Source organism: Apteryx mantelli, chromosome 5 (assembly GCF_036417845.1).
Source record: "Apteryx mantelli isolate bAptMan1 chromosome 5, bAptMan1.hap1, whole genome shotgun sequence".
Taxonomy (NCBI): Eukaryota; Metazoa; Chordata; class Aves; order Apterygiformes; family Apterygidae; genus Apteryx; species Apteryx mantelli.
In genome coordinates, this window is record NC_089982.1 from 20164662 (window position 1) to 20187479 (window position 22818).

At 40.7% G+C, this 22818-nt stretch overlaps 1 protein-coding gene across 1 annotated transcript in view; it reads right to left on the reverse strand.

Annotated features, from left to right (window-relative positions):
- Nucleotides 1-22818, reverse strand: part of COL25A1 (collagen type XXV alpha 1 chain) — a 322190-nt gene that overhangs the window by 71629 nt on the left and 227743 nt on the right. Inside the window, exons 10-14 of the mRNA XM_067297090.1 lie at nucleotides 22642-22713; nucleotides 21642-21749; nucleotides 13824-13859; nucleotides 5653-5679; nucleotides 2829-2873 (exon numbers count right to left, since the gene is read on the reverse strand). Coding sequence (XP_067153191.1) covers nucleotides 2829-2873; nucleotides 5653-5679; nucleotides 13824-13859; nucleotides 21642-21749; nucleotides 22642-22713 — 288 coding nt within the window. The remainder of the gene's footprint in view (nucleotides 1-2828; nucleotides 2874-5652; nucleotides 5680-13823; nucleotides 13860-21641; nucleotides 21750-22641; nucleotides 22714-22818) is intronic.

Here is a 22818-nt window from a genome sequence, read left to right on the forward strand (position 1 = left end):
TGTGGGTCATGTAAAGTAACACTTACTCTAATATTTAGAGATTGTCTGACAAAAGTGGTTCATGTGTTAAGGGATGAGAAAATTGTTCTAAGTGCACTCAGAAGTTATGGTCTAATTCCTAGACCAATTGGTCAGAGCTGTCAGTTGTCTCCCATAATCCACTATTGCAATTAAAGAAGAGGTGAAAGGAAAGAGAAAGAAAAAATAGAGACACACATATGATGGAGATGACCTAGCTCTGTATTATTCAACTGCTCAACGGGAGAACAAAGCTAAATTCAATGCCAACATTCATCAGCTGAAAGATATTTCAGTGCCCTGCTGAGGAAAGCATTCACACACACACTTAATTTTAGGAACGTGCTTAACATTCACCGCCTTTTAAAGTCAGAAGAAAATATTAACCTGGAACTTCTTGCACTGCACATGCTGCTGTTTGACAGCAGTTCACTGATTAAGAGGCTATCAACTGTAAGGCTTTCATAAAGCCTTTTAACCACTTGTCTTCTCAAAAGTGGATGACTTGCACCATGCATTCAAGCCAGTTCAAATATTCTGCAAGTCAACATGAATCTATATGAGCAAAGTCAGGAGCACCAGCAAGCAGTTCATAGTACAGCCCAACTCTAACATATACAGGCTAACTCATAAGTGTAAATATTGATTCCTCAAAAGGCTGTACCTAAAGTTGGAAGATAAAGAAGTCTGACACTAAAATTAATACTCTGGGCTTCAGTCAACAGTATCTTCTGCATAACACTGCACTGAGAATCTGGTTTTGCATATAATTTGAAAGAATCCACCTTTTGGTAGCAATATATTAGCACGGGAGTCCTAGGCCACATTATATTTAATAATACTAAATTCAGATAAATAGTATTTTAGTTTAATTTTCTTTCTAAGAGTATTTCCAAGCTGGCAGAACTTGACCATTTACTAAAAGAGATCTCAACATTCAACATTTGTCTGCTTACTACTATAAGAAAATAACATATTCTTGGTACATAATGAAATGCTTGGTAGTCAAAATCGACTAACAACTATGAAACAGCCAAAAGAATTTGACCCCATTTCATTTTTATCTGTATGGTTTTTATCCTGGAAGCTAGATTCTAGTTTAGTAATACAGCTATTCTTTCTTACAGGTCAAAAGTAAAATAGTCCAACTACATTAAAAACCATGTTGACAATTTTATCAAAAGCGGCAACTATTTAAGAACGTCTTCAATGCTTTAGATGCCATAAATATTGAAATAAATCACATAAACATAAAACTATAAATTGAAAATGTTAGGATCTGTTTTAAAGCACAGTTTAAAGCTGAAAAACAGCATTTAAAGCTGTGTTGCATTTTTTCCCTTATCAAATGCAACTGCATATTTTCTTTCTTTTCCATGAAACATGAATACAGGCAGGTCTATGTGGTCATTCAAAAATAGACATACACAAACTTTACCAATACACCTTAAAAAAATCTAAATCTCCCAAAACAATGCTTTTTAATCAAATAAATTTTGCACATTTGAGTTATTTCACTGACATCCATTTTTATGCTCATATGAGTAAAGTTTCTTACCGTCTACCATTCATGTCACAACTGAATGCAGCCATAAAATATCAAGGAAAAATCTCAGGGCTTCATTGCAAAGTTATTTTTGTAACATTTTCTTACAATTTCTTGTGTGTAATATATGGCTAATTCTAAATAATTTTTTTTTGTTCTGCTGCAGTTAAAACATTCTGAATACTTTAAAAATATTAGGTTCATAGCATTATCACTAAAGCAATATGACTGATTATTAAATCATTTATTATCACCACTGTCAAAACACAGGTATAATACTGTATTTAATAGAATTAGAAATGGTACATTTATTCTGTTAGGAAAGAGTAATTAAAATTAAACTTTAAAACATCTTTGGGTTTTTTCCTGGGGCTCTTGGGAGAAGGGGCAGGAGAAAGTATTGAACAATATTAATTTTATACATTATCATTCATTGCTCCTTAAACACAGTGAATGGCCTGTACCATAATTTTTCCTTTTAGTATTCCCTGCAAATGTGTCTGAAGTTCACCATGAATGTTAGTGCTTGTGAGAACAACAGAAGGATAATACTGTTTACAGTCAGGGAAAGGATATTATGCAAACTTCCTCACTCTGCAGCTCTGCCAGCAAAGCTTAGCAAAGCTGTGAAACAGCCCTGCTGCTTTCCTGAGACCTCTCTTTATGGAGAGCCATTCCGAACTGTGATTCAAGTTGGTGATGGCACCGGAAGATGACAAGGACTTGCCTGAGTTAATATTTCCTCCCAACTGTGTTTAAGGATTTTTTAAATTATTATTATTAATTTCTTTGAATTTTCTCCCCAATTTCAATTTCATATTATTTTGCACCTGTATTTCCAGTCTCTTATTATTCCCTATTTATAGCTTGCATTAGTACTGTACTTGGCACTGTATAAACACCCCATAGTAACATAACTGTTTACATCACAGGATTGAGCTAACAGAAAGTAAAGAAACCTGGCAGAAAAAATGTAATTTGTAAATATACTGTCTGAAATTGTACACGACTAATATGCATTTCTCCCTGGAATCCATTAGTCATTATCAAATCTGAAAATCAAACCTTCAGTTTAAATAAGTAAATAAGTAAGTATTTAAGTAAAAAAATTTAAAAAAGTGACTTTGGAACACAAATGAGACTATATGCAGTTGAAATCACAACTCTGGCTGTATTATTCCATATTGCTCATGTGGATGAGCTTTGACTGGCTTTAATCTATTACATACATAAGTTCAGTGCTGATGAAGTCAAGTGAACTCACCACTTGCCCGTCTCTCCCTGGAACACCAGGCACTCCAACAGAACCCTGGTGGGAAACAGACACCTGGATTTAGCAAATTAAACAGGTCATGAAACATTTCATCTCTTAATATAGTACTTAAAAACAATATTGAATGTTTGCATACCCTAAAGGACAATAAAATTTTCAAAAAATAATTTTTATTCAAGCTGAGATCTCTTCTTACATTTTATACTAATTAGACATGTTCTTATATCGTGCATTTAATGACTGTCCCACTCTATGTCCTATTTCAGAAGGAAAGTTCAAGTTGGTGGATACTTTCTAATGTTGCAGATGCTTTTTGAGAAATTTAAGAATTAAAATGCCAATCCATTTAATGCTCTGGAAAAATTTTGAAGACTGATCCTACACAATCTAACATAGCACCTGACCAAAACCATCAATGCTTCAGAGGGATTCTTCAAGCGCAATAACAGGTAGCACCAATCTATCTTAAAGCTTTCAAGGGAAAATCTGCAACAATTCAGCCTGACAGTGCAAATTAAAGATATCTTTTTAAATTGCATCAGTATTACTGCAATCAAAATCGAAAAACCAACAGAGACCAGACACAAGGAGCAGACATAAAGAAGGAAAGCAAAGTATTAGCACCGAGTTGTAACATTGGAGGGGTCATTTTACAAAGCTCTTGCACAACTTTAAGTTTCTGTACAACAGACAGGTTTTTTTTGTAGAAACTTGTGCAACTGTCAATATGGATATTCAGCGAAAACCTGAGGCATGAAGAAAGCAGGAAAATTGTATGGGCTTACACAGCATTCTCTCTCTTTTTTTTTTTTATAATAATGGTGTTGTGCAGCAAGAAATTCAAAAGAATTAATTTTATTTTTCATTTCTAAACACATGAACAGGTCACAAAAGTGTGATAGCTGTTTGAAAGGCTAACACTCTAAAAAGACATCAGGGGACTGGGAAAGGCAGAGGCTTTGCCAATAGTGAAACATGCAGATGCCCATCACCCTTCATACAAATGGGCACCCTGTGAAGCCCTGCAGGCCCTGCTTGCTTTGAGACCCTAGAATCAGCACACGGCATTCTCCCTTCTAGTCACATCAGTTTGAACTTTCACTACAAATGGATTAGGAAAGGACACCAAAACCGAATGGAATGCATCCAGAACGGATGTATGTGGTCATCAGTGAACAGAGTTGAGAGAATAATGGATGGAATAATCCTGTAAAGAAAGAACCCTCCTTCCCTAAAACCCCCAAATTTGAACTCCCAAGAGGCTCCATCTCATAACAGAGCTGCAAATCAGTAGGAAACTGGTTGAATTCCATGCAGTAACACTGGAACCCGAGCAAGAAACAGTACGTTGGCATCTCAGCCTGTCCCCATGTCCCACAACACTTTCCCCTTATTCCCAAAGCTTCCATTTTGACCTTGCTGTTGCCTCTATTTGCCAGATGCATGGCCATGACTGCTAGCCAGTGCAAAGGTGCCTTAGTGAATATTCTCACATATTTGTATCATTTTCCCAGAAAACTAGAAGACAAAGCTCAGGAGGGTGCTAAGCCATCAGAATGAATAAACCATCATTTCTATAAAGTTCCTGCTGTCAGCAACAGCCTTAAACACCTACTGATTTTTCTTATGAAATATTTATGTTAGAAAGCATAAATAATGCTGATTCTACCATGTCCTTAAGAAAGTAGAAGTTTATCAGATTTTCAAAAATACATTGGCACACGGATTTTGCTGATGCTATACATGTAAAATACCCCACTGGGATTTTAGGGAATAATTTTATAATGGCAGCATTTAATGTCACATTCTTGCATTGCTAATCATGAAGGGCAGTCTTCTCCTTCAGCCTGCAAGCTCTGTCCTACTCACAGTCGACAAAAATACCACTGATTTATATGCTTTTGGGATTACATTTTTACATATCAGCAGGTTTTTTTCTTTTGTTCAAAAAGTACTATTTTAACAGATGCAAGCAAACCATCACTTTAAAGAATATTAACTCAGAGAAAAACAGAGGGAACATCTTTCCCACATAAGTTAAAACTACTTATTACTTTCCTTTCTTTTGTTTCTTTATACAAATTAAGCCCATTTTATTACATATTTTCCATAATACTTTTTACCTTTTGAAATAGCTTTGAAAATGATCTGCCTTGGTGGTACGTGGTGAGATGCTGGAAAAGTGCCACTGACTAGCTGTTATTGCCAATATATTTAGGACTGTTTTAATGGCATAATTCTATAAATCCTAAGTTCAACTCCATCAAACTGAGGCAGTCAGTTTTAATAAGTGTAAATAATGCTGAAAGCATTTACAGGAAGTCAGTTCTCAGGTTACTGAAGAAACAGGAAGACACCGGCAGACCACCTGAACACAGCCAACCAAATATCATTCATCAGCAACACCTACGTCCTTTGTTTCTGCTGGTCAATTTTTTAGTCATATGGCACTGATCTACTTGAGTAAGGACAGGCATTTAATCAGAAACTCTATCTCCCCACCTTTCACAATGTTTTAACTTTGGTTTCATAGTCGTACCAGTGCATGAATAAGAAAATTATAGTGACCTTTTCACCTGAAAGTTAAGAGACAGATTGAAAACAGTCTGCTCTGTATTGCTTGAACTTCCTATAATAGGGAAATCAGAAATCTTATGTCTCACATTATATGGTTGCACTTTGCAAAAACAAAATTCAGAGCCTAAACTAACTGATTCAATGTGGTGTACAGTAGCTACTTCCATTCACCTTTTCTGATTACAGTTTAGCACCAGGAAGAACAATCACTTTCACAGTATTGTTGTTTATACTGTACCTTTTGTCCTGCAGGCCCCTGAGGTCCCTGCAAAGGAAAAACAATTCAATTAACATAATAACTGTAGCCAATTTAAAGTTAAATGACCAATTAAAAATGTCCTATTGTGTAAGCACTCTGATACTGGACTGAAACCAGCTGATGTTTTATGCATCAAGGAAAAGTAAAACTTTCTGCTGCACAATGGACCTTTTCTCTTCTCTTTTGGAACAGATTTAACTAACTGGAAGACTCAAACTTTCCCCTCTTCTAATCTTTTCTCTTCCATCCCATCTGTTTCTTCCAATACTGACAAATCCGTCAGCATTAAGAAGACTGAGGGTTTTCTGTTTCTGATACCAACTAAAAGCCAGTTGTGCATCTGTAGTAATATATCTGCTTGGCAGTATAAAAGCAAGGTTTATGCAACCAAGCATTTTTAAGACTGAGAGAAGCATATGCCTCAAAATCTCCTCACCTAGTTTACTAAAGGTATCAGGATACATCGCTATGTTTCACCCAACATACAATCTGTGCCATCATTTGCAAGTAACAGTAAATACTTCAGAAATCATTAAAAGTACTCTTGGAATAAAAAAGCACCACCTTTTCCCCGTGAACTAAGATTGCAAGAACAGATATCTCAGTTCAGGAAGGCTGCTTAATGCCATACAGGAGTCAAAGTCCCATTGATTTTAACAGAACGCATTTCTCAGCTGGAGTCTCCAAAGCACCCAAGTGGTTGTGGCCACAGTGCAGAGGGGAGGAAGTAGGGAAATAGTCCAGCTGACCATGTTTCTGACATTACATCAGTCTGTTTTGGTAAAAGTCAGATCGTCTTCAACTCAGTCCTTATGCACTCTTTTCAAGCACTCAGCTCTGGGTAATCATCAGATCAGTGAGCAGAAAAGATCACATGCTTTTTTAGGCTAGAGAAAAATCCTTCCAGCCCATGGGTTTCGAGAACTGCTGCTTAAATCAGATCTCATTTTCAGTAAGCATCTGAATTCTAATCATAAGATTTGCCAGTGGCTGAGGGAGCCAGCAATGCTGAATATGGTAATGAAGGACAGCCCATTTCTTGAGCATTGCTTGTGAGGAGTCCCTAAGAAAGGAAAAAAACAAAAACAAAAAAAAACAAACCAAGAGGATGTTGGTAGGTGTGGGTGGTCTGCTGGGTAAGGAAACATGGATATAACAACATACTGTAAAAACAGTAGTTTTCCCTTTTCTCCAGAGACTAAACGGAAGATAGGGAAGTAAGTTTCTTCCAGTGCCAGAGACCACACCACATGATGAACTAAAATCCTCCCCCTTCTTCTCTGAGAAAGATGCAAGTTTGGCTAACATCTTAAAAACTCCAAGAAATTTATGCTTGAATTAGGCTTTGTAACATCACCCTCACCAAAATAGGCTCTAAACACACAAATCCTGGGCATCATTTATATGTTGACTTCCAGCATATTAATCAGTTGAGTTTTGGAGGTGTTTCAGGTCTTAAGCAGAGTCCCTCCATCAATGTGCAGAGTCCTGAATACAGAACAACTTAAGACTACCTTCATATTTCATACCTGTTCCTTTTATATTCAAGGAATGGATAATGCCGGTAAATTATTCCACTGAACTGGGGAGAGGGCTGTGTTGTCCACTTGATGAACAAACAGTAAGACCAGCAAGTAAAACCTCTATGTAGGTCTTGAGATAGGGGCAGAAAGCGAGAAATATGTGAAGGTGAACTTCTTCATTTGTCAACTTTGTTTTTTTCTCAGCTGCTGGTAGCTCCAGTATAACCTCCTAAAGGGATGCTTTGCAAATGCAGATTCAACTAAATGTAACATTTGAATAGCTTTGCATTGGAATTGAGCCAAAGCTTTCAGACAGCTGCTATATTTCTTCCCACCTCATTTTCCTCAAACCATGAAGCCTCTACTCCACTGTAACCAGGGACCTACAAAAAGTGCAGCAGAGTCTTGCCTTTTGGATGTTCAGTCTATTACTACAGATAACATATTGTCACTCAACTACTGCCCCATCATCACTGGGGATATGAAGGAGTTAAAATAAAAGCCTACAAGATAAGACAGAGAGAAGCATAAGCCTCAAAATCTCCTTCACTGAATGAAGTGACTGCTTAACATCCTTTGAAAATCAAGTTACTTTTCTTTAAATTGTATATATTCACAGAAAAACTTCAACCGAGAGGGTTGAAAATGTTGGTTGTGAGCATTGTCCAGAATAGGAAGATAATTAAAAAATATAAAAATAAAAGATAGTTCTCACTATTTCAGATATCATGAACACTTTTGAAAGGCCTTTTTCCATCATGTGCAAATGAGTGAACTCGCAAAGCAGATGTGGCAAGGTATTGCAGGGAATTAGGTTCTCATTCAATTCACTCCTCAATAGGATACTGGAGGAAGAAGGTGTGTTGCTCACAAGAAATTCAACTGCTAACTATGTGTCACTGGAGATGGGGAATTGACAGTTACTTAAGCACTTGGAAAACCGGCTATCCAAGAAAGCAAATGTTTATAAAAGTGTGTCTACATATCTGTGCTTTTAAAAGCTAGGAGATTTCTGTTATGAATGCCATTCTTCATTGACTGTTTTCTAAAATCAAGGGACCTCCAGAGCTTGTATCATATCAAAACTGAGCATGACAGAAATGATCAAATGAAGTTGCAGCTGGATGCATTTGAGTGGCTTTGTTAATAACTACCTGAAAAAAAAGAAGAAAGAAAAGGCTGACCCAAATATAGTCAAAACATATGTCCCAAGTTCAGGATTCTTCCTAGGCCTCCCATCTAATGTCAGAATTACATTTTCCCTTTTAACCACACTCTGTTACTTGTATTCTAGCAAGCTGCAAAATAGGAAATAATTCTGCCCTGTAAAGGTTCAAGTTGCAGTTCAAAAGCACAGTAATTTCAGGGTGTGACATTTTAGCAATAGCCACTCAAGGTGTTTCTGTAACCAAATTCAAGTGTCTCAGTTGCTTAACATTATTTAAAGGAACATAGGAAACTGAAGTTTGGGGCATCTTCTGTTTGCAAGTCTGGGGCGGCAGTAATGATATGTTTCACAAGCTATCAGATTTCATGGACAGTGAGTGCAAACACCAAATGAAAGTATCTAAAGAAAATGCAATAGAAAAGTGAGTGTTTTTGTACACTGAAGAAGTTTTAAAGTAAAATATTTCACAACAGTGCGATACACTACTATACAAAAACTCTCTTATACTAAAGCTTAGCCAAAAAATTCTGTTTTTTTAAACTTGCATATTGCCTAACCAAAGTGAAAGTTCTCTGTAACCAGAAAGACTTTAGGAGGTACTGTCTCCATATGTCCATGGGACAAAAGTTCCAAACTGTGCCTGAGAATGCATATTTCCCCTTGGGTGCCTATATGAACCATGAAGCATCTCCTTATTTCCACAAACCTTCTAATTACCAGTATAAAGGCATAAAAAACTTAGGAAAGAAACCTAAACTAGAAGGTGCACATGAAGAGGAAAGTGCAGCTTTCACACAAAGTATTCTCTTTCACTTCAGCAGAGCCAGTATACACAAAGTAATTTTGCAAACGTGTTGCTGCATGTTTGAGAAGTGTTTTATAAAGATTGTAATTTCTAGACTACTAGTATTGAAATGTGCAATGCTTTAGTACTGATGAATCACCTAGATAAAAGAAAGACCAGCTAAGAAAAGAGATTCATTATAATGGGAAACCTCATATAATTTCTGATTAAAGCCATTGCCCACATTGATGAAAAGAGCAGCAATAAGTATTCATTAGTGCTCAGACAGAGCCTGTCATCATCATTCTCCTAATCATTGCTCTGACATCCCAGACAACAGTTACTGAAGTACAGAGGTTACAAAATACCAAAGACTATTTTTTCCTAAGACTAGCACTTGTAAGTTCAGGACAATTGTATTTATATTGGAAAAAAGAATAATTACTGTGAGAGGCACTGACTGCGATTTTACATTTCAGCTGCTAGTTCTTCGCAAACTAAACAGATTAAGAACATCTCCTTCTAAAATTTAGTATGAATGTGCTACCAGAGTGAAACAGAGAGAGCTGCAGCAGAGCTCTCCCCATTGAAAACAAAATCTCTGTTATCCACTTCCCGTAGGAGCTATGAGGACTCACACATCTAGCCTTGGCCATTGACCTGAAAGGGAGAATTCAAGCCAGCAGCACTTCCCAGTTAGTTCTGCCTGCTCTCTGTGTTCATTTTGTTCATTTTTTACGTCAGATGAAAAACTAGTATTAATTCATTTTAAAGATGTGACACTTTGCACAGTTAACTGCAAAGTTACTCTCTTCTGCTGTCGTTCACAGATACAGCAATATCCTTGGGAAGAAGGTCCTCCTTATTTTGAGTAACTAGGAAAAACCATAACATCAGGTCTAGTTTTCTTGAACAGATGCCCAATAAGACTGAATAAGCACAAAACTGCTAGTCTGGCAAACAACACTTCTTAAGCAGAGGGATTTTGTGTTTGAGTTAATCATTTTCGTATTGATTTCTTTTGCACAGAGACACCTTTACCTGAGCGCTGTGGTTGTTTTGGACTGTTCTGCTCCTGCAAAACAGCTGTAAAATTACTTACATGACTTTAAAGCCAATTTTGGGGTAAAAAATTAATATGTATTTTTTTCAGTGATAATAAGTGGTTGACTCATACACAGAACATATTTAAATTGACTTCTTTTCCAAGGAGCTGAAATTACAGCAGATTTTTGATATTCCAGATTTTTATCACTATGTGCTAGTTTAAAACAGTTCTAAACATAAAAGCACCAATAATGTTCAAAAAAACCTTCCAGTATGAAAATCAGAAACAAGAACACCCCAACCACAATGTCTGCTGTACTGCAATTTAACAGTCTGAAAACTTCAGCCTATCAGTATCAGCCTTTGAGTTTTCCTGTCACTGACCACAATTTAAGTACTCATTAATAGTCTGCAACCAGGAATCTTAGCTCTTGAGTTCAGAACAATCACAAATTCACTTATGATCCATGCTAAAATTGAGAAGATAAAACAGAAGAATTCTTACATGGCATTTAAAAGTTCTTACTGTCAGAAAGACCAGGTAAATGACATGGGCAGAGAGATGAATTATGAGAGGCAGCACACAGCTTTAACTGAAAAGGGTGAAAAGCTAAGGGAACTATGGGCCTTCCCTCTTGCAGAGCAGACAATTTGTTAGTACCACATAACATTTCAAAATTTACTGCCCCTTTGGTGGTGCCCCACCACTCAACCTCCCTCTGAATTCTCTTACTTCTTTCTGCAAGGAGGAATCTCCTTCTTCAAGAACTTAAGGCAGGGGAAAACTTCAGATCTCCTTTACCTTTTGTAGAGAGTGGCTGTTCAGGGATTTTAAGTGTCCTGGAAACTAGACACAAATTGCAACTAACTAGTCATTCTTACATTCCCTTCCAGCATTAAGGATACATACTCTCACTCCTTTCTAACTTAAACCTAAGCCTCCATCACCAAGTGAAGTGAACACTCTCACTCCCTATTTGGCTCTAAGAGGGAACAGGTCCTTCCTGACAAACAAACAACAAATAGAGCTGAAAAACCTTGGAAACAGCTGTCCACAACATCACAACCACATGGATAGGGGAGCAATAGAAGCAGACTGACACTCTGATAATCTGGAAAGATTTTCAGTGGAGAATGAAGAGACTCCTTTAAGCAACAACTGGCTTTCCCAGCCCTCTCCTTCCTCAACCCCACCTCAACATACTTTCATTGTAAATGGGGAAAAAAGAGAAGCCATTCCCTGTCTTCAAGGCACATTCCCTTGTGCACTCAAGAGAGGTTGAGCTCTCTCATGCCAAAGCAGGAGAAATTGTGCAAGAGATCTCAGACATTGTCATTCTCTGTATCTGGTCCAAGCAAACCTCCCCTGCCTGAGATGGAGAGAGGTACTGAATTATTGCTGCCCTCTCTCATAACCTCACCAGAAACATGATTTTCTTTATTGACACAGACCTTTATTGAAAATGGGGGAAGATGTGGCAGCAGATTCTCAGTTGGAGTAAATTGCCATGTCTTCACTGGAGTGACTCAATTTCCTATTTCACTGAAATGAGAATGTGAACATTTCCCAGAACTCCAAATGCATGAAAATGTTTTAAACTTTTTGTGAATCAAGGCACATATTGTGTGAGTAGGTCACAAGTTACTCAACATGGTGTAATACGCTTGTGGTGCATTCTGAGACACAAGCTGGAAAAAGTGCTGTTATCTCATTATCTACCATCTTTCATTCTTCAAGAGTTTTATTCCTCTGCTTGGAAGAAGAGAAAATAGAAAATTAAGTAATTTTAAGCTGTGCAGTTGCTGGTCCAGAGATCAAAGCTTAGTTTATCAGCTCTAATAATATTTTGTACATTCATCTAGAAATACCAAGGCATCTTACCAAACACAGTTGCCAAAACTGTAAAATTTTTACTGGCATATAAGGTATGTCAAGAGCAGCAAGAGGAATAAAAAGAAATCAATTGCCTCCCTGATATTCTGATGCTCTTTACTTGATCTATACACAACTTAACACTTTTGAAATCAGAATAACTTTTAGACCTGGCATTCAGTGGTAGAAATTCAAGTAGTTTAGAACCTTTTTCTAACTCAGCTTGCTGATTTTTTTTCAAAACACCATTTCTCCCTATTTAAACACACTGTCATGGGCGATGTAGAGGAAGAGATCAGTAACAGTTCTTTTGTACTTAGACACAGCTGGTTACTTTAAAATGATGGAAATCTTCTGAGCATGGAGACTAAAAAGTGATGGACAGTGTTTTGCTCCTAAAACCCCTCAGCAATTCTGTGACCCTGAAGATCTGGTCTTGAAGAGAAGGAAGACACTGTTGTAGAATCTGAGTGAATTTGATCCAGAGTGCAAACAGGAGAATATTACAAGTAAAACAAAGCAAACAAACAAAAAGACACCCTTCACAGCTATTATGCATCTTATTAACAATAGGCAATCAAAAACCAAGAGGAGGAAAGAACTAAAGAAGAACCCAATAACTTGCTAAAACTCTCGGTGGTACCTTAGGGAGGCTCTGGGTTTTGTTTTGTTAAATCATTATCTTGAAATGAAAAGCTACTGGATTTTAACTGCCTGATCACAGCAGGATATTTCAACGTCTAAGAATCTTAGCTTCATCTTCTGTGAAAAATACGTGCCCACTGCAATCCAAAATGTTTTGCAATTTGCAACAGTAATGTACCATCATACCTGTGTAAAACTTCATGAATTCAAACAGATAACAACCATATTTGATCTGATTGCTCAGCCCATAATCTTCCTACTCAGAAGCATTCAGGAATCAAAACCACATGCCATGGGCTACAATTCTGTCATCTCTCATAAAAAATAAGAATGACCATGAGTGTTTAGGGAGATCTTAAGGGGAAAGAAATCACTGCACGCTTCACTGGCTGGGAATATGCGACAGTCAGAAACTTCTGATGCCTTACCCTGTGGCTGAAGCTGGTTTAAAAGCAGTGGAGCTTCAATTTGTTTCCAAATGAATAGGATTAATTAGTTCTTGATGCAATAGAAAACATCTACTCCCATATCTGAATATTTGTAAAAAAAGACATTCATTTGGCTGTTATATTCTCCCACACATGCAGAAAAAAAAGGAGATATCAAGAAGAATATTCTGAGAGTTTCAGTATGCAGTGTTGCATATTCACCGTTCGGGCAGGAAAGGGGCCAGAATTGTTGCCAGAGAGACAACTGGGATTTTCCCCTTTAAACAAGTAGATGGCTATTCTGCTGCCCAGTGCTCCCAAGGTGCAAACAACTCAACTTTGGAGGCAGTGATAAATGGGCACCTCCAGGAGTGGGGCTTTATAAGTGGGGGACAACTGAGTTGGCTCTTTTACTTTGCTGTGCATCTATCTGTTTTTATTTCCCTCTACTCTTGCAAGCTGAAAGAAGAATCTGGCCTTATATGTCAGGCAAATGTATGTAAGAAGAGGAAATTTGTCTTTCTCATGCTTTCTTCACAGATGAGATTTCAAATAGTCTGTGACAAAGAAAGGTTAGGGAATAAACAGTCATAAAACTTTTTGGAGTTCCGCATTTTAAAAAGTATATATGCATTTTGTTACAATTTCTTAGCAAACTGGAAAAGAAAAGAGGAGTACTTACTGTCAATCCTTGTTCACCCGGTTTTCCTGGCTCCCCCTTAAAAAAAAAAAAGAAGAAGAAGAAAAAAAAGATCTCAGTAATATATCCTGCATTCAGTTCTCTCCCTAATAATATCAAAGTGTCTTAAAATTCTATTCTTAGACAAATATGGCAATTGACTGCACATCAAATATGCATATATGTGTTTTTTTTTCTTTTTAAAGTAATAGGCCAAATCACAGACATTTTAAAAGGCAAGGTACTGTTTCATAATCTTTTAATGGGGTAGTTCTCCAAGCAACTATTAAGTACTGATGTCCTGACTCCCAGTCCCTTGGTTCCAATTATAATATTCCATTCTAGTCAGTGGTGCTAAAGGACACAGAGAAAGCTTATTTTCACACATGTCCAGAATCGCAATGTTTACATATTCCAAAATGACTTACTACCCTGTGTCATCATCTCAGTCAGCAAGCATAACTTACTGTTGTAAATCATCATGTTGCATAAACCCATGAATATTGTGATTTTGGAACCATGCAATAATTACTTTCAGCAGTTAAATATCTGGACTGGCTTTCAAAATGGTAACCCATAATTTTTCCCATACATTCTCTTTCCATAGGCATGGCCCTACATTAAGTCAGAAACTATCTTGTTCCCTTTTTCCCCACATGTACACATATAACTGTCTACAGAGCCTGTAAAACGAATCAGTTGTACAATACAGGCTAAAAATACCCATGCAAAAACAGAGTTCTGATCATTTCAATGATATGGTTTACAGATCACAGCCTTGTAAACCCAACAGTTCATAGCAGAGCCCATGTGCTCCTGTATCAACACAGCTGCAGGATCTTCTTTAGCAGCTTTATCACAAAAGAAAACCTACTGCCAAAAAATTGATGAGCACTGTGCTAATGCTATTCTTTTTGACAACTAAAAAGAATCAGAACCGCTTCTCTGGGTATGTGTGCAGTGCATTCAGAAGCAGAAATGTACCACCTGCAAACACACTGAGATACTGAGGACAGAGAAACCACGCGAGCTCAGGCTTCAGACAGCTGATTACCCAAGCTTGTTGGACTTTTCAGCTCACTCTGAAGCCTTGTTAGCTTGTGTATACAGCAATCTTGCAGCCTGAAGTCAGCATCAGGATAGCTCCATAAACGTTGGGACACATCATCTCTACAGCGAAAGGATTTCACGAGCTCACATCATATTCTATTGTTCCATCACCAGGAAATAATTTTTTTCTCCTTCTACTTCTTTTTGGAGGTACTAAAGTTTCACAGTCCTTGTGCTGGTGTCTGGTGATAGGAAGGGTATGGCAGGGGAGGCACCAATGCTGGGTATTTCTCTATGCAAAGGCAAATATTTTCAAGTTCCAACATTTTCTTCTGCTGACATTCAAAAACAGACTTAGCAGAAGCTGGCACAACCATTCCTTACACCCCTACTCTTCCTTGGTGCTCTCTCTGCTGGCAATAGGCCCAATAGCATTTCCGTAATATTTCCACCTCTTCAGCTCTCAAGATTTCCTGCCCCAGAAACTGACTCATCCTCATCGACAGAGACTTTAAGTATCTGGAACAGGATACACGCTTCTAGCAAGTGAGGTAGTAACAGCACAGATAGAGATGTTGTGAGCACATAGACTGCTTCTTAGCCCTGCTACGCTGAGGAAGAGCAGTAACAAAGGTTGCAGGCTAGAGCTGCTCCCTCTGCCTTGCTAGTTTGGTTCCTGACTTTATCAGGATATGCAACAAGTGTATGGGCATGGGTAAGGAGGGGGCCAAAACATTCTACAGCTCTGGCAGTTGTAAGGCCTTTGCTTGAGAAGAACAGGCTGGAAGAAAAGGGCTGCTCTTTGGGCTTTTGTTGTTGTTGTTGTTGCTTTTTTTGCTTTGCCTAGCATTGCAAAGGAGGAAATGACTGCCTTATAATGATGGCTGGTAATGGTGAGGACTTCCTCCTCCAGCTGTGGGATGCTGGAACATCCATTCTCGTAACACTTCACAGCTACTGTTTGTTGAATGTTTAGCACAACAGGGACTGCTCTTCAGCTGAAAGGTCCACACATGTCTTTTAAAAATACAAAACTGTCACTACCTTTGGGCCATGTATTCCCCTTACAGCTGTCCTGCCTGACTAAATATCAATCACACAACCATGGAGGAACAAGCCTGATGAGGATCAGCAACATTAACCTGAGGGTACAGGACACCAAGAAGGACCAGGATGGTAACAATAATCAGCAATCTGGGTGGTTTCTATCTGCGTGTTTGTTTGTATCTGATTCTAGCAGTACTGTAAACTGATTTTTCATAATGCTATAGGGCTTAACATAGCCACAGTTAAAAAAACTATAAAAAGAAACTCTCTCTTGCCATCTAAAGTCAAAATCACTATAGAACTATTAAAAAATGGAATGATCTCATTGCTTAAAACGCATTACTTTCCTGTTACGAGAAACACTAATGTTCCCTTTGCTGAGAGGCAAAAAACCCCAAGCAACCTACAGTCACACTGTGATCAGCAGTACTTTCTATAACAGCTGATTCTCCTAGCCTCGTGTATGTGAACTATAAAAATGTTATCACTACATCAGAAATTGGTTGCAGTTTCAGCCTCACCATCACTACATCAAACCAGAAGCAACTCTGCTGAATGCAGTCGAATTGTACCACATTACACAAACACAAGGGATATCCAGGTGAGGTCCAAAACATGGATGTGCTGCAGGACTTGCTGAAAATGAGTAGGTAGCCAAAGTAAAGCATTGCAAATGATAGCAATAGATTTTTACCGCCATTTCATAACCTTGTTCTAGAACTTTTCAGGGCAATTTTGTTAAGAAACCTAAGTATTACAGCCCTTAATTGCAAAGCCTTGCTGGATTTTCCCAGGAAGTTTTAGCAGAGCCTTACTATTACCATCAAGTTACGTTATATTTGTACAGTTAATAAAATTTTGGATTAGGCAACCTGAATATGGCCAGAACAGGAGCTTCACAGAATCACAGAATTGCTGAGGTTGGAAGGAACCTCTGGAGATCATCTAGTCCAACCCCCCTGCTCAAGCAGGGTCACCTAGAGCATGTTGCACAGGATTGCGTCCAGGCGTGTTTTGAACATCTCCAGAGAAGGAGACTCCACAACCTCTCGGGGCAACCTCTTCCAGTGCTCTGTCACCCTCACAGTGAAGAAGTATTTCCTCACGTTCAGATGGAATTGTCTGCGTTTCAGTTTGTGCCCGTTGCCTCGCGTCCTGTCGCTGGGCACCACTGAAAAGAGTCTGGTCCCATCCTCTCGACACCCTCCCTTCAGATACTTGTACACGTTGATAAGATCTCCTCTCAGCCTTCTCTTCTCCAGGCTAAACAGGCCAAGCTCTCTCAGCCTTTCCTCATAAGAGAGATGTTCCAGTCCCCTAATCATCTTTGTAGCCCTTCGCTGCACTTGCTCCACTAGTGCCACATCCCTCTTGTACTGGGGAGCCCAGAACTGGACGCAGTACTCCAGATGGGGCCTCACCAGGGCTGAGGAGAGGGGGAGAATCACCTCCCTCGACCTGCTGGCAACACTCTTCCTGATGCACCCCAGGAGACCATTGGCCTTCTTGGCCACAAGGGCACATTGCTGCCTCATGCTTAACTTGGTGTCCACCAGCACTCCCAGGTCCTTCTCGGCAGAGCTGCTTTCCAGCAGGTCAACCCCCAACCTGTACTGGTGCAGGGGGTTATTCCTCCCCAGGTGCAGGACCCTGCACTTGCCTTTGTTGAACTTCATGAGGTTCCTCTCCGCCCACCTCTCCAGCCTGTCCAGGTCTCTCTGAATGGCAGCACAGCCCTCTGGTGTATCAGCCACTCCTCCACCCAAAACTTGCTGAGGGTGCACTCTGTCCCTTCATCCAGGTCATTGATGAAGAAGTTGAACAAGACTGGAGCCAGTACTGACCCCTGGGGGACACCGCTAGCTACAGGCCTCCAACTAGACTCTGCACCGCTGATCACAACTCTCTGAGCTCTGCCATTCAGCCAGTTCTCAATCCACCTCACTGTCCACTCATCCAGCCCACACTTCTGGAGCTTGTCTATGAGGATGTTATGGGAGACAGTGTCAAAAGCCTTGCTGAAGTCAAGGTAGACAACATCCACTGCTCTCCCCTCATCTACCCAGCCAGTCATTCCATCATAGAAGGCTATCAGATTGGTTAGGCATGATTTCCCCTTGGTGAAGCCATGCGGACTACTCCTGATCACCTTCTTTTCCTCCACATGCTTGGAGATGGCCTCCAGGATGAGCTGCTCCATCACCTTTCCAGGGATGCAGGTGAGGCTGACTGGCCTGTAGTTCCCTGGGTCCTCCTTCTTGCCCTTTTTGAAGACTGGGGTGACATTGGCTTTCTTCTAGTCTTCAGGCACCTCTCCTGTTCTCCATGACCTTTCAAAGATGATGGAGAGTGGCTTAGCAATAACATCTGCCAGCTCCCTCAGCACTCGTGGGTGCATCCCATCGGGGCCCATGGATTTGTGGGTGTCAAGTTTGCTTAAATGATCTCTAACCCACTCCTCCTCCACCAAGGGAAAGTCTTCCTCTCTCCAGACTTTCTCTCTTGCCTCCAGGGTCTGGGGTTCCTGAGGGCTGGCCTGAGCAGTAAAGACTGAAGCAAAGAAGGCATTCAGTAACTCTGCCTTCTCTGCATCCTTCGTCACCAGGGCACCCACCCCATTCAGCAAAGGGCCCACATTTTCCCTAGTCTTCCTCTTGCTACTGATGTATTTGAAGAAGCCCTTCTTGCTGTCCTTGACATCTCTCGCCAGATTTAATTCCAAACGGGCCTTAGCCTTCCTTGTCACATCCCTGCATACTCTGACAATGTTTCTATAATCCTCCCAAGTGGCCTGTCCCCCTTTCCACTTTCTGTAGACTTCCTTCTTCTGGTTGAGTTTTGCCAGGAGCTCCTTGCTCATCCATGCAGGTCTCCTACCTCCTTTGCTTGACTTCCTACTCATAGGGATGCACCGCTCTTGAGCCTGGAGGAGGTGATGTTTGAATATTAACCAGCTCTCTTGAACACCCCTTCCTTCTAGGGCCGTAACCCATGGGATTCCTCCAAGTAGGTCCCTGAAGAGGCCAAAGTTTGCTCTCCTGAAGTCCAGGGTTGCGATCCTACTTAGTGCCCTGCTGCCTCCTCGCAGGATCCTCAACTCCACCATCTCATGGTCACTGCAGCCAAGGCTGCCCTCGACCTTCACATCTTCCACCAGTCCTTCTTTGTTTGTTAGTACGAGGTCCAGCAGCACACCTCTCCTTGTTGGCTCCTCCACCACCTGTGTCAAGAAGTTGTCACCAATGCTCTGCAGGAACCTCCAGGACTGTTTGTGCCTAGCTGTGTTGTCTTTCCAGCAGATATCGGGGTGCTTGAAGTCCCCCATGAGAACCAGGGCCTGGGATCGTGAGGCTACTTCCAGCTGTCTGTAGAAGGCCTCATCGACTTCCTCTTCCTGATCAGGTGGCCTCTAGTAAACACCCACAACAGTGTCACCCATGCTAGCCTGCCCTTTAATCCTTACCCATAAGCTCTCGACTCGCTCTTCATCCACCCCTAGGCACAGCTCAATACATTCCAGTTGCTCTCTCACATAAAGAGCAACTACACCACCTCCCTTTCCTGGCCTGTCTTTCCTAAAAAGCACGTAGCCACCCATGACAGCACTCCAGTCATGCGAGCTATCCCACCATGTCTCTGTAATGGCATGAGATCATGGCCCTGCGACCGCACACATATCTCTAGTTCTTCCTGTTTGTTCCCCATGCTGCGTGCATTGGTGTACAGGCATTTCAGGGAGGTGATCAAGCATGCAGGTTTCCCAGGAGGGATACAAGAGGGTCCTCCATAGCCACATCCCACGCGCACTTCCCTGGCTGCATTCACCTGCTGGAAGCATCCCAACTTGAGCTGTCTTTTGCCAGCTACCCTGGCACTAAAACTCTCCCCTTCCCCCATCCTTCCTAGTTTAAAGCCCTCCTTACCAGGTTGGCCAACTTGTTGGCAAAGACCTGCGTGCCCCGCCTCGTGAGGTGGATCCCATCTCTCGCCATCAGTTGTCGATCTTCAAACAGGGTCCCATGGTCGTAGAAACCAAAACCCTGTTGCCAACACCAGCGGCGCAGCCAGTCATTAACTTGGAAAGTCTGTCTCCTCCTCCTCTCATCCATCCCCCTCACTGGCAGGATTGAAGAGAAGATGACCTGGGCTCCCAGACCCTTGACCACCATCGCCAGAGCTCTGAAGTCCTGCTTGATGGTCTCCAGTTTGCCCTTCATGTCATTGGCACCCACATGGAAGAGCAGCAGTGGGTAATAGTCTGAAGCATGGACGAGCCTTGGCAGCCTTTCCATGACATCTCTCACACGAGCCCCCGGCAGGCCACAAACCTCTCTAGACATGAGGTCAGGTCGGCAGATAGCTGCCTCCGTCCCCTGCAGCAGGGAGTCCCCCACAACAATCACCCGCCGCTTCTTCCGGGCGTTCCAGCAGGGCACAGGGTCTGTTGTCCCAGGTACTTCCCTTGCAGCCATGCCCATGTCCTCCTCATCCTGGAGGGCACTAAACCTGTTCTTCAGCTGCAAGTCTTTGGGAGGAGTAGGAGCCTTTCTCCTCCCACATGCAGTGACCAGTTTCCAGCCTTCTTCTACGGTGTCATGATGTACCGTTTCACACGGCACAGAGCCCTCTGGCAACTCCACTGCTGTGGGGGGTTGGGACTCCCGAAGCTGCACAGCTTAGATATTTTCTTTCTTGGTTTTACCTAAAAAGGCCCTGAAGGGAAGTTTTATGCCTTCCTGTCCTGGCCTCACATAATGAGCTATGATTTTTCTTCAAAAAACTGTTTCTATTTCTAGTGCTGCTCTTGCTAGTTGCCTATGTGTACTCTTGGCCTTGATCTTTTCTCACAAGGTGGGTGTGCAGGCATATGTACATGCGACACTTCAGTTGTCTTATCACCTGTCTTCCACATTAATAACACATGGAGATTCATGATAAAGAGAGAAATGTTTCTTTCAAAAAAAATGAAAATTGAGGAGGTCACAAAATGTAAAACGAAAAACAAACATTTTGGAAAAAAAAAGTCATGTGTTTATGTATCTGTTTAAAAAGTTTTTCATCATCAGGTCACAAAATGCCAAAAGGCTGTGGATCTGATCCTGTGCCTAAAACAAACAATGCATAATATGCTGGATTCTGCTGGTAGCTCTAATGAAATATGAGGGACAAGCCAAAGAAAACAGTACTGTTCTACTTGTGTAAAGATGGCAGAATGTGATTCAAAGAACTGAGTAGCTGGAGTATTTTAACATACTTTGGGCAGCCAGTGTTTAGCAATTTATTACTTTAATTTCAGGATTTTTGAGGCTAAATCATTAGGAAGCTAGAAGTCAAGCCAGTCCATGCAATGACCTTGTCTCAAATTTAGCTTTATCTCAAAGTTGAAGTAGAAACATTTGCTACTTGCAGAGTGGGGCAGGCCCTCTTCACACAGCTATCAAAACATGAACGAGCAACTCAGAAACCCTAGAATCTGTGGGAAAACCTGTCAGGGATGGAAGGCAAGAAACCTAGCTGTTACTCTTGGCCCTGCTGTGAACTGTGCCTGTATGTGTACGCGTGTGTGTGTGCATGTCTCTCTCTCTCTTCAGGTATGCCATGTAGTCTGTCTGTGGTTCAGCTTTCATATTTTATATTCACAAATCTTACCTCACAAAACATCTTGGAAAGTGAGCTGGCACATGAGAGAAATTTGGACACCATAACAGCAACAGACTAACTTACTGGTACGCCAGGCATCCCTCGAGGACCGTCTTTGCCAGTATCTCCTGGGGGACCTCTGGGTCCTGGAGGTCCTGGAGGCCCAGGGGGTCCAGCTTGTCCTTGGTCCCCCTAAACCAACAAAAAAACACCATCAGAAGTTTGCTTTAGAGGCATCAGCCACAGAAGATGACACTGATTTACCTAGAAAGAGTGCAAGACAGGCTGAAAGCAGCTGCCATGAGCTGGTCACTGGCTCTTTCACTTCTTATGGCAGACACGGCACTTTGCCTGAAGACCAGCATGTTGTACCTGTCCAGTGCAATCAGCTGCAGAGCAGAAGGTTCAGATTCTGAACTGCTTGTCCTACAGCAGGGCTTACACCAAAATTTGGAGTAGCCTAGCAATCTTTTACTCATTCAGTTTTCCAGAGCAAGTAATTGTTCTCAACAAGAAGGTAAAATGTTTGCGTTAAGATTGGCATGATCATAACAAAGTTTATTTAAAAATGAAAAAGTCTCTATGAGAATTGTAAAGTTTATGCAGCAATCTTCCAAAGCCCATCAGTGATGCAAAGAAAGATTTCAAAAATGAGGATGGAAAATAACTGCTTTTCCAAAAAGTTGTACACAATATTTAAACTGTTCTGGGGAGCCATTTGATAGTGATAATTAGCCAACTCTCTTAATGATTTAGACCTATTAATTTGTAAAAGCCAATTTTCAAGAAAGCTGCCAAAACATATTACCTTCCCCTTTTGAAAAAAAATCACACAAAATAGTGCTCAATTAATTTCCAGCAGAACATTTCTGCAAACCACTGAAAAAAGTTGGCTGCGTCTTAAACGTGGACTATTTAGCAAGCCGATCACAGCCTTTTAAGTGATAAATTTGACCAACAATTGCTTCATTCCAAAACATTTTCAAATGAACAACCTGCTATAAGAAGGCATCTGACAAAAAGGTACAGCAAAGAGTAAATCGAATGTAAAGAAGAACCAGACTCCAGTGAGATTAAGCACTACCTTAATGAGGCGGCGTTTAATGAGCTGCTGATCAGCAGAGAGAAACCCATGATTGATTTTAGGAAACACCATCTGATCAGGCAGGTGAAGTCAAAGGTTGAAGATCAGAGATGAGAGAGTTGAAGAATAGACATCAGAAGGCCCGAGAAAGAAATAAAGATATATTCATTAGATTTA